This window comes from Otolemur garnettii, unplaced genomic scaffold (assembly GCF_000181295.1).
Source record: "Otolemur garnettii isolate 467f Iridium unplaced genomic scaffold, OtoGar3 scaffold00203, whole genome shotgun sequence".
Classification (NCBI taxonomy): Eukaryota; Metazoa; Chordata; class Mammalia; order Primates; family Galagidae; genus Otolemur; species Otolemur garnettii.
The window spans coordinates 1,544,613-1,557,188 of record NW_003852598.1 but is presented as its reverse complement, the minus strand read 5'-3'; the positions used below and the strand labels follow the sequence as shown (position 1 = coordinate 1,557,188).

General features: G+C 42.1%; 1 protein-coding gene across 6 annotated transcripts in view; it reads right to left on the bottom strand.

The window, feature by feature from the left end:
- The window catches only part of CTNNA2 (catenin alpha 2), a 1,095,877-nt gene that overhangs the window by 529,842 nt on the left and 553,459 nt on the right, over positions 1-12,576 (bottom strand). The window contains exon 8 of one of the 6 annotated variants that reach the window (XM_023507758.1): positions 3,328-3,346. The exons of the other annotated variants lie outside the window; for them this stretch is intronic. Coding sequence (XP_023363526.1) covers positions 3,328-3,346 — 19 coding nt within the window. The remainder of the gene's footprint in view (positions 1-3,327; positions 3,347-12,576) is intronic. 6 annotated transcript variants of the gene reach the window in all.

Sequence of the window (12,576 nt, the reverse complement as noted above, 5' to 3'; positions counted from 1 at the left end):
AGCAAGGAAAGGCCTTGATGGAAAGAGAACCAGCACAGAAACTGTCAGCTCACAAAGCATTAAGCCTGAGTCAGGCCTCGGCTTCCCCTGCATTATCTAACAAATCGTGTGTATCACTGGCCCCCAGAGGCCCAGCTCTACCTCAAACGCCGATCTCATTACATTAGCTGCTTATTACCTTCCCTTTTGTAAGCTGTTCTGGAAGAAGCTAACCATTTCCCAAGGTGTAAATACAGCTTCTGATAATGCCAACCTTACGAGGTCAGTTTGTTCTCAGAAGCAGCAGGGGTCAACCACAAAGCTCAGATGCATTTCCTCGGCAAGGCTTCTCTTAGTGAGATGAAGATATGAACTGACACTTTTGATGGAAACGATGGAGCAAAACTCAGCCTGTATATGAGGAAGATGTTCAAGTGCCTTGACAAGCTTGAGTCTCAGCAGAGTACTGTGAGCCCTGCCCCCGAATATCAGCCACCTTTGGGAAGATAGGTTAGAAATGGGAAAGTGTGGCGGAGGGAACGGGCAGCTAGACCAAAGGAACATCTTTCGAGACTCCTGAACTTCTGTGTGAGTGCCCTGTTCCCTCAGAAAGTCCATTCCTCTAACTGAGGACTGTACTGAGAATATTTGCAGCTACTTTGCCTTTTCTGTTTCTACTCTGATATGGAAAGATTTTGGTATCAAACATGCAGTTGGACAGAGGGTGCGGCCAGGTGGTATGGCTGTTTGGTTGGAACACAGGTCCCGGGTCAAAAGCTTAAATAAAGAAAATCTACTATATCCAAATAAAATCTAACAAAACCTACTAGAATTTCATGGAAATCTATTGGAAAATCTACCATATCCAAATAAAATCTAACAAAACATACTGGAATTTCATGTTTCAAAAATTAATATTTCCTTTATACAGAGTATGTCCCGGGTTTTTTTTTAATGTATTTGGATAAAACTCTGAATTAATATCCTGAAATAACTATTATGTTCCTACTTAGGCCCTAACTAATTTTTATTACATAAAAGAAAGTATATATGAAATAGTTTTTAAGTAACACAAGTTACCAAATATTTTCCATCTTCTCTGAGGACTGTGAAGGAAAGCAGAGATTTACCTGGGGTTCAGAGGAATAATTTAGGTTATTTAAAGGACAGTGTTTTCTCTGTTTGGGTCACCTTTTAGTGCCATCAGAAGGGGGCACTCAAAAACACCTCATGATGCAAATAATAAAATGGTGGTAAACACTTGAAGAGTTTGCCCTGAAAAACAGAATTCTTTCAAGTAACTTGGATAAATAGATGGCCTTTTAGGCAAAGGAATTGTCTATAAATATATATACATATATATTTTTATCCTATTCCATTGTTCTAGAACAGCAGTTCTCAACCTCTGGGTCATGACCCACAGGAACTGTATTAAAGGGCCACGGCATTAGGAAAGTTGAGAACCACTGTTCTAGAATGTTACACAATATCCAAAATTGTCAGTATCTCCTGGACATTTTTTGTCACATTTTCTTCTACTTCACTAGATAGTACTTAACATGCCTATGATACATGGGGCTTTCAATATCTGAAAAATACCATCCTTGTCCATGAGAAATCAGTAATTGAATGCAGGGGTCCATACACATTTTCTGTAGAGGGCCAGATAGTAAATATGTTTGGCTGACATGCCAGATGGTTTCTGTCACAGCTACTCAACTCTGCCATTGTAGAGCAAAAGCAGCCATAGACAATAAGCAAACAAAAAAGTGTGGCTGTGTTCCAGTAAAACTTTATTTACCAAAACAGGTGGTCAGCCAGATTTGGTGCATTAGCTATAGTTTGTTAACTCCTGATCCAGAAGAGTGACTCTCAATCTCTATCTGCAATTTATAGAAAAGAGTATTCAAATTCATATGCACGCCAAGAACTGTTTGCTGAATGAAAATAACTCTTGTACCTTGTACTGTTCTGTTTCCAATGTATGTCAACACTGTTGTGATTAACACATTTTGGGTTATCAGTCATTAGAAATTAAATGTGCAGTTATTTCCATGTGAGGAGCCACTGAATTTTTCACAGCCTAAAATCGTATTTATATCCCCTAAGGCTGAAAGGTTCATTTCCAGATTTTCACATGCAAGTCATACACTTCCTGCATTTCTCTGACTTTTATCATCTTTCCTTTTTGGATAAACTGTGGTTTATCCCTTGCCCCAGCAATCTGCCTGAGGAGGTTCCAGACATCTGTAGTAAACCCAGCCAGACACTGGGGGCTGACTGCTGCATGGGTTGAACTGATAGACGGCATTGGGGAGTCATTTCACCAGGCAGCTTTTACAAAACTCATATGTAAGACACTGCTCCAGTCCGGGCACAGCTGGTTCCTGATTAGCTCCCTAATGGGGGAAGCACTGAGGCAGAAAATCCCAAACAATAGGTGATCCAAATATAATTTATGTTTGGCTCAGCAAATGACCTTATTTTGTATCAGTTTTACCTTCATAATTATGTTTTCCTTAGACTAATACAATTTGTTGGCACACACCATCTGACAATAGAACTCAGAGAGCAGAAACATAGGTAGGTGGCAGAGGGAAGCTGGGGAGGATTAAAAACTTGCTGTGGATACTTGAACACATGCGACAATTTCTGATATGGAGACTTCAGTCTACATCATTCAAAGGGTCACACAATTAAGGAGAAATTTCCTTTAAAGTTGATCCAGTCTGAATGAGATAATGATGGGTTATATAGTTTATTAGGGATTACTCAGTTAGAAGACATAAAATGATGATGATGACGATGATAATGAAAATCTGCAAAGCCTTTTTCCAACCACTGTAGCCAAATTATACCCCTGTCACATTCTATCACAGGAATCAGCAAACTTCAGTGAAGGGTCAAACAGCAAATAAGATCTATGTGGTAACTATTCAATGCTGCCACTGAATCAGGTATGTTTATGTTCTAATAAAACTTTACTATGAACAGCAACATTTAAATTTAATATAATTCCATGTATTTCATTAAAAAATTAAAAAACCAATCTTGGCTCAAGGGCAGTTCAAAAACAGGAGGCCACCCAGATGTGGCCCCATGAGCCATAAGTCTGCTGAACCCTGCTCTATCATATCATCCTTTCTTACTTTAAATTCTTATCATCATTTCAAATTATATTGTATATGCCTTTTAAAATTTATATTGTATCTACCCTCACACAAATAAGAACAAGACCATATGTATCTCTTTCAACTAGGTATCCTCAGCGCCCAGAACAGTACCTGGGATGTAACCAAATAATGGTTAAATATTATTGGTAGTAAAATAGTGATAAATATATACCACTTTACAACTTTCAGAACACCTCTATGTAAAAATATCTCCTTTTACTTCAATAGCAACCCTTTGATAGATACAGAGAAAAAATTATTTTCCCCATTTTATGGATAAGTAAATGTGCAGAGATGAAGCAACTGGCCTGAGAGTGGCCAGCTGGCTGTGCACATAGCTTGCCTGGAATTAGGAGTCTGTAGCTGCATTCAGGCCTCCATCCATTGGAGGATGCTGGTTCCCTGTGTTGCCATCACCAAACAGGCCACATGTTGCCCACAGGACCACATTGCCTAGATATTTTAAGTGTGAGATGACAAATATTAAATAGAGTTTAGAAAATCTTTTTATCACCCTCTAAGAAATTGCAACTAAAGTCCCTTTTCAGTGAACACAGGGGTCCAGGAAGATTCTGAAATGGTACAGCCAATGTCCATCATGTTCCTATTAAATCTCTAAACCACTATCATGGTGCCCTTCCTCATGGGGGAAGACGGGGAAATTGGGGCAGATGTAAGGCCAGAAGATGGCAGGTCCCAGTGCTGATGCTCAAAACAGCTTAGAGTCCACATGGTCTACATCAGTGCTTTCTCCCTTGATTCTACCCTAAGAAAGAGAAGCTACACTCTACAGGAAATATTGCAAAATCTTGACAACCCCATGAAGTACTCTCTGCTACTCTTATTTGATTAATTCATTCTCACAGCATTTATTAAGTGTCATCAGAAGAATGAGCCCTGAGCCTTGGATACTGGGGAACAGGGGGATTTATAGGATAGAACATAGACTTTGAGGTCATGCAGACCAGAGTTCAAATCACCAATCTGCTATGACCAACTAGTTAAACATGAATAAATTACTTATATTTTAATCTCTAAAATAAGAGGACAATGCCCAAGCTTTGCAATTATTAAAAGATTATAGTGTGATGACATATGGCTCATCCCAGTTTCTGGATTCACCTAGTAAATTTCCAGTTGATGATCTTTCTTTCTGGACCTCAAGGTGTGTGCTCTATAGTGGAGAACAAAACAAAACATCTCTCGGTGACTAGGCAATTTGAAGTGGCTGGTAGTTTTGTCCATATCCAATATGGTACCTTTGTTAGAATTAATAAAAAGTACCCTTGTGTGGACAAAGTGCTGATAACTATAAAAATCTACAATGATGACAATGTAACTTAGCACCCCTAGAGTAGTGCTCCTAACCATAAAAATCAGTCCTTATCAAAAGGCATATGACACTAAATCAGAGAAGGGAAAGGTTAATATAGACTAGACTAGTCAATGAAAGGCACACAAGACAATCCTGGCTTGAGTTAGATTTTAAGACGATGAGAACAAGAGCTGTGGTGAGGGAAGTGAAGAAAGCATTTAGCTGGTATCCTGGGCCCGGAGCCAGGACAGCCCTGAGGAGTTGGCCAGACTTTGAATACCAAGCCCGTTCTTGGACGAGCTCCTCTTGGATACTCCTACCTTAGGTTATTTGGTTCAAGAGCCATATGCAGACCAACTTGACGTCTAGATTCCATCTAGACATCTGAATTCTGCCAAAAGGAATGTTTAAGAGAGGCAGGAAATATTATGCAGCACTTGGCTATGCCTTGGAAGTCAGAATACCAAACATTTTGGAAGTATATCTCTATTACCATGCAGTGATCTCTTGGAGACCAGATAGTCTGAATGACAGAGAGGACCCACAAACCTTCTTTCAATATCCCAGAACACATGAAATGCCCTTTTTCACAGAATAATATTAAACCTGAGCTCGCTTGGACTTTACCATCACTGAAACCAGCGTGTTTATTTGACTAACCCGGGTCTTAGTAGGCTGAAGGCAACTTTTCAAAGGGAAGGATGCCATGGAGTATGTCATCATGGGGACTCCTACTTTTGATGGGGTCACATGTTAACCCTAACTCCAAGAACTTTACTACGTAAAGAACTTTACTACTTGGTTTTTCTTGGTTAAAAATCTGCATACTTGGGAGTAAGGCCTTGGTGTTGACCTCTACTTAACTTTGTAAAGAAAACAACAAAGAAACAAAAATAAAACTGGTTTCAAGAAAACAGTGAGATATAGTAGAAAAGCACAGGCTTTGAAGAGGTGGCATCCCAGTTTGAGCTGCCCTTCAGCAATAAGCCATCTGGATGACCTTGGGAAAGCTTCATGAACTCTTTAAAGTGAGTTTTCTCATCAGTAATATGAGAGAAAATCTGCTTCCGCAGACTACTTTATCTAGGATCTGCAAATCGTAGCCTGAGGAAGACAGATAGATTTCATCACACTAGCAAAATCTGATGGAATAACAATAGCTGCCTGGGACGCAGGTTGACAGGGATCTTGTATCTAGGTAAAGCTCACAAAGAAAGTCGACTGGACGCAGGAGGGGCCTCTGCCAGGCCTGAGGGACAGGACAGCTGTCTAACACTGTTACCACTGAGAAGGATTTCCCTGAGTCAGCGCTAAAGGGAGAGGGGAAGGAGAAGAGGTGACTGCACTGGGTATTCTGGTCAATGTGGATTCTGAAACACATTCAAACATTAGCTTGTACCCACATATTTGCTGCATAAGGAAGAAAGCTGGTTCCCGTGATAGCCTCCCTAGCTAGGTCAGGGAACACTACCTTCCTCTAGATCCAGAAGCCATTGATGCTGCCTCACTCTGGGCTCCTTATAGGTGATGTCCCACCAATAGATATTTCCTTCCTTCAGCATTTCACTCTACTTGATCCTAATTAAAATGAAAAATCTCTGGGAGGAGTGGCACATTCAACCAATAAGCACGAAGGTCATCAAATGTCCATTTTCTCCTCTCTAGCAGGATTTGCTCACATACAGGCAAGGCACTGGGCAGCTGGTGAGAGGGCACTGTCGGAGTGATATGTGGTCAGGAAGGGTAAACAGCATTTACTCATAATTCTATAGAAGGTGAGTTCCATAGGCTGGTGCTAAGTCTTCTTAGCATAGTTACCACACTAGCACATGTTCAAACTAGGGAACAGGAAGTAATTTTTCCCTACTGGGAGTCTCACAGGACAAGTTTTGTGTCCCCCATTTCAGTACTGAGACTCCTACTGGAAAGCCCCTGACTACCTGGCACTGAATCTCCTAGAGATTCTCAGCATCATTAGGACTCCGGAGTTGCAAGCACTTGCCAATTAAAGGCAACTCTCACACTGTCCTAAGAATTGTTAATCTGTGAAAATAGGGATGTAGAGTGGAGGCTATTGGAAAGCATGGGGCCCAGACGTGTGCATTCCAGAGGGCCACCCTTTACTGCAGAAGAGGGAGTGAAGGACCAAGAAAGAGGTACTAAGTGTGGAACATGCCCTATGCTGGGATTGTGTGTGCTATTTCACAATCTGTCTACATGGTAGGGATAAACTAACCTCCTTCTCAAAAAACAAACAAACCCCCAAAACCCCACAAAATTCAGAAAGGCTGCCTAACTCATTCCAGGCCACAGAGCGAATCAGTGAGAATACATGTGGCCTAATGTCCAAGACCCTCCTCTCTTCCCTGCACTGGGGGGCATGCAGATTGCATGGTAATAACACGGAAACAATCCCACCACAGAGAAACAGCAGTAAATGGATTTGTGAATTAAAATTCTGGGTTTCTAGATGAATTTTAAGTTCAACCTTTAATTGTGGTAAGTAAAGTTTCATATTTCACACTGAAAAATCCTCTGCTCAGATAATTTTTAACTTCTGATGCCAGAAAAGGAAAACATTGGCATAACTCATTCACAAGAGTGTTTCTCGTTAGATTTTCTCATACTTTAATTGGGACTTCACCATGCAGAATTACAGAGAGGCATGAAGTGGCCTATCATGTGTAGGCCAGGAGAGCTGATGGCTCCACTCTCTACACATATGTCTGACTCAACATGATCAATTATCTGGTCCATATTTTCACTGGAAAGAATTCCACAGAGAATAGCAACGAGCCAACGGAACTTATTTCATTTAGGGGCAACGTCTGGCCCTGATGATCCCATTACAATTGCCTTCCTTTCATTTTTTCTGAAGTATTAAATTCTCAAGAACAGCAGCAAAGCTGTAAAACTGTTGACAATCAGCAAATCTCCAAGCAAGTTTACCATCATCCATTCTGATTCATTACAATCATTGAAATTTTAGGTCACACAAGAACCATCTGTGAAGCAGCTTCCCCAGATGATTAAAACACTCCTGTACAACGTACATTTATAAATTGAAAATTAATGAGGAAACATGTTTAAAAATTGACTATAGCTACCCAAGGGTTTAAAAACACTTTAAAATGCATAAAGAAATCACTTGGCTCTGCAGTCCTCCTTGGTGACAAATACATTGCATTACTTCTCAGAATTACTCCTGCTGAATTAACTTTTCAATGTGTCTCTTATTACGGTTGCACACCAACATCATATCTCAAAAAATATTAATACAAATCATATCCCCCCACTTCTGGCCTCTGGGCTAATTCATTTTGCATCTTTCCAACTCAACGTAAATGACCCAGAACAAAGCAAAGATATTTCTCATGAATGACTAGTGAAACAACAAATAAAATTGTATTCTGCCAGTGGGAATGGTTTATTGTCGGGTGAAAGTTTTTCTAGCACTCCTGGCTGCAGACACCTAATAGAGATGGGCCGTGTCATTTTCTGGACAACAGAGGCTACTCCACAGGCTGTCCTTTTTCACTCCCTAGACTTGATCTCTCTCTTCTCCCATCCCTCTTTGCCTGTGTCAGGCATTCCATCCACCAGCCATTGGTATAGAGGTCTTTACTGGGGAGGCAGAGGGGAAGGAGAAGAAATAATTCTCACCCTGCAAAAGCTTCATCGAGGAATAAGGGCACCAGAAGCAGGATTTGAGTGGGGAACCAACTTTTGACAAGAATCAAATATATGCCAGAACAGAGTCAAGTGCTTTGCAAATGTTATTGTATCCAGTCCTCCCAACACGCTGTGAGATAGGTAATCTCGTATCAGTGTGAGAAAGATAAGGTTTGAAAAGTTCATCTAAGATGCCTGGAGCCACAGTCAACGCTACGACCATGGGTGGATCTCACTCAAGTGTGTGCATTCACCATGAAAATAATACCACATATAAATGATAGTAGTGGACACACATAAGCACAGGACTGCTGGAGGGGACAGGTCAGAGAGGGATGCAAAGTTGCGGGGAGTCAGAGCAGATGCACATGGCAGGCACCTCCCAGTTAGATTATTGTAGACTAAATTATGCACCCCTCAATTCACATGTTGAAGCTCTAACCCCTATATTAAAGACAGGGTGCATGAAAAAGTACTAAAGGCAGAATAAGGTCATATGAGTAGAGTCTTAATCAGATAAGACTTGTGTTCTTATAAGAGGAAGAGACATCAGAACTCTCTCTCTCTGTAAGACTGCACAGAGAAGAAAGGCCACATGAGGACATAGCAAGAAAACGGCTGTTTGGAAGCCAGGAAGAAAGTCCTCACCAGAAACCAAATTTTCTGACACTCTGATCTTGGTCTTTCCAGCCTCCAGACCTGGGAGAAAATAAATATCTGCCGTTCAAGTGACTCAGTCTGTGGTGTTTTGTTATTGCAGCCCTAGTAGACAGACTAACCACAGAGACAGTGGGAATCAGGAGTGAGAAACTTAGTCACTGGGACTGCAGGCCAATGTCAGGTGGGTGGCATTCCACAAACTGCCTCTGGGGCAGCCCCCTACCACCCTCCCTGGGCGCCTGCACACTGTCTCTGGGCAGCCCCCCACCTCCCTCCCTGGGGTCCTGCACACTGTCTCTGGGCAGCCCTCCACCTCCCTCACTGGGCACCTGCACACTGTCTCTGGGGCAGCCCCCCACCTCCCTCCCTGGGCTCCTGCACACTTTCTCTGGGCAGCCCCCCACCTCCCTCCCTAAGTGCCTGCACACTTTCTCTGGGCAGCCCCCCATCTCTCTCACTGGGCACCTGCACACTCTCTGGGCAGCCACCCACCTCCCTCCCTGGGGTCCTGCACACGGCCTGTGGGGCAGCCCCCCACCTCCCTCTCTGGGCGCCTGCATACTGGCTATGTTTTGTAGCACACATGACTATCTGCTCTAGGCCTGCCTCCCTCTGCCCTGGCCAGTGACGTGTCTGTGGAAGGGCCTGTGCCTCATGTACCCTTTTATCCCAAATACTGTCCCTAACACACAATAATTGCTCTTTTTATTTCTTTAGTGGACTGAGGGTAAGTTATCTGAGAAAATGAAACAGGCTAGTGTCTGGGAAGAGTCAAAGTGAGAACAATATAAGTTCCAGAGATCTGCCAGGGCAGAGCACTGGCCAGACTGCCCGGGAAAGTGGCAGAAGATAACCAAATAGCCTAAGAATATGGGGAAGGGGGAGGGAGAAAGGAGAGGGGAATGGGTGGAGGGAGGGTGTTTGGAGGGATCACTTCTGAGGTTTTTCTTATAGGGGTACAGGTGAATCTAAGAGTAGAACGTGAACGTTTTAAAGCAATAACTGAGAAAATGACATGAAGGCTGTGTTGAGCAGTTTGATGGAAGTATTTCAGATTGCATGTGAAAACCCCACACTGTACCCCAGAAGTGCATTAATGTACATAGTTACCATTCATTAAAAAAAAAAAAAGAAAGTGGCAGAAGCAGATGAGCGTGGCATCAGCTGTCTGGAGCAGGTGAGCATGGCATCGGCACACAGCACAGGGCTGCAGTGGGAGGCCTCTCAGACCCATGGTCTTTTTTTTGGAGGCTCCCACCAACATGAGCTAAGAGGCACTTGGAAGGTGAACTAGACTGTGGCTCTGGGAAGAGGAGGATGTGAGACAGACTGTGAAGGAAATAGTACCTGCAATGCTGAGTGGGTATCTTCATTGATTCAACAAGTGCTCATTGGTCACTAACATCATATCAGGCACCATCAGTGATGCCGTAATTTCAGAAGGATCAAAACCACATGGCCAGTGCCTGTGGTCAGTGAGATGACTAGGGGAGACAGAAATCACTCAAATAGCCACAAAAGTATTAATAATTTTATTATTAACAACTATGAGCAGTAACGTGCAGAAACAGTGCATAGTTTTGTAAGAATCTACAATAGTGGACTTCCCTAATCTATAAAGTTCAGCCATCTGTAGAATCCTAGGGTTAGACCTTTTCCCTCTCATGCACAGGGTGAAAAGGAAAGGAACACACACCTCCCTTCACCATCTTGAAACTCAAGAACAAAGAAGATTCTACTGTCTAGTGTATCCTTAATTCAATCAACTGTCTCTTAACTACACCGCTGGTCACAGGAGGAATGAGATGAGGCACTAATGCCTTGCCATAACCACCCCTGTTGCAGAAAACAGATGGACCCCATGCATCCTGCTGATAGCGCGTTTCTGTACGTGAAGGATGGTACCCGCATTACTGCCGAATTCCTTTGTGCCTCAGTGCTGCCTGCTTTTACTGTTAGAGAGAGAATTGGGATTAGGCTTCAGGCACATAGACTTGGTTAAACAAATGTATTCATTTCAGGCTTCTGAATGAAACTTTCGGAAGAAGATAATAAAAAAAGAAAGAATCAGTTCAAGGGAAAACTGCCATCGGTGTGATACTTATTTTTAATTTTATGAGTCAGTGAGAGACGGTTTAGAAGATTAAAATCATAATGTACAGTGTCAACTGTTTCTGAGCTCTCACTTTGGCTCCTACAGAACTTCTTTTGACAGTGTGGGTCTGTCATTTGGCAATCACAAATCATGTTAGAAAGTTTACTATGAGTGTATTCTAACAGCGAAATGCATCCAAAGGAACATTTCAAAACCTTTTCATTGTGGTCACTAATGTGCTAAAGGGAGTGGGATTTTAGGGCTATTTAAATCTTCTGAAATGTCTGCTAGATGTTTTTAAAAAAGAAAAAATATATACAAAACGATAAAACATTTCACTTGGTTACTTTATTTCCCATCAGATGCTACTCTCCTTACTAATCAGACTTATTACAGAATGAAGTCCCATAAGCACATCAGGAGAGCAAGTTTAATGAGGCTTGTGAAAAACAAGTGTGTATGTGTTTACAGAAGGCACCACCTATTTATTAGGTTTGTTCCATGATAACTTAGGAGAGTTCTACTGGCAAGTGGAAGCTACAGAGAATGATTTTTGTTTGACATAATGAAGAAATTTTTCAAGTGAAATTTGTCCAAAGACAGAGATAGAAGAAGTATACTCAAAAGCTTGTAGGTTTCCACCAACGATGGTGGGCTTCCTGGACTTTAAGGAACTAAACACCATATAAGAGATTCAAACCTGAGATGGTGAGTTGACCGAAATGGCCTAAACTGTCATTGCAAAAACCAAGTACCTGTAACACCTTGGGCTGGGCACTGTTCCAGGTGCTCCAAAGACCCTTCTTACCTATTAGGGATAGAAGACACACATGCCACCAAGTAAAAGAGAAAAAAATGAAGTTTAACAGAGTCTCCCATGAGATTGAGTAGAAGGCGTTCAGGATGCGTAAGGAAAAGTAGACAGAGAGAACTAGAAATGCGACAAGTAGCTCTATGAAGACACCAGCTTGACCTTCTCAGGGAGAGATAGGAACGACAAAGCAGATTACCAAGGCTCTAGAGACTACTGGTGAGGAATTCAGACATTGGAAAGCTAACAGGTAAATAAATGCTTGAACCAGGAATGAAAGCAGTACTTGAAGAAAAGTCTGCTAATTAGAATTCAAGGTGTGTTAACTATAGTGTCTGAAAACTTCAGTGGACATCAGTAAGATCTGTTTAAAATGCAGACCCAATGGCCACAAGCAAAGATACCAATTCCATAGGTCTGGGGCTGGGGCCAGAAATCTCAATTTTTATCTTATCTCTTGGGTCTCCCAGTACTCACATCTCCATCGTAACCCCTGCCATGATTTTGTAGCAGGTGGTCCCCCAATCACAGTTTAAGAAACAGGTTTTTTGAAGAAGAACATGAAAGCAGAATGCCAGAATGGCAACCGTTACTGAAATGGAAGCATCAAGAATATGAAGGTTGGGGGTGGCGTCTGTGGCTCAGGGAATAGGGTGCTGGTCCCATATACCAAGGTTAGTGGGTTCGAACCTGGCCCCAGCCAAAACTGCAACAACAACAAAAAAATAAAAAATAAATAAAAAGAATATGAAGTTTGGATGATACTGCTGAAATTAAAAAAAAAAAAAAAGAGATCCGAGATGTGAGTGGGCTTGGGTGGCCCCCCGCTGTTTATCAGAAGTTCAGGCTGTGGTGTCTGGGACTGCAAGTA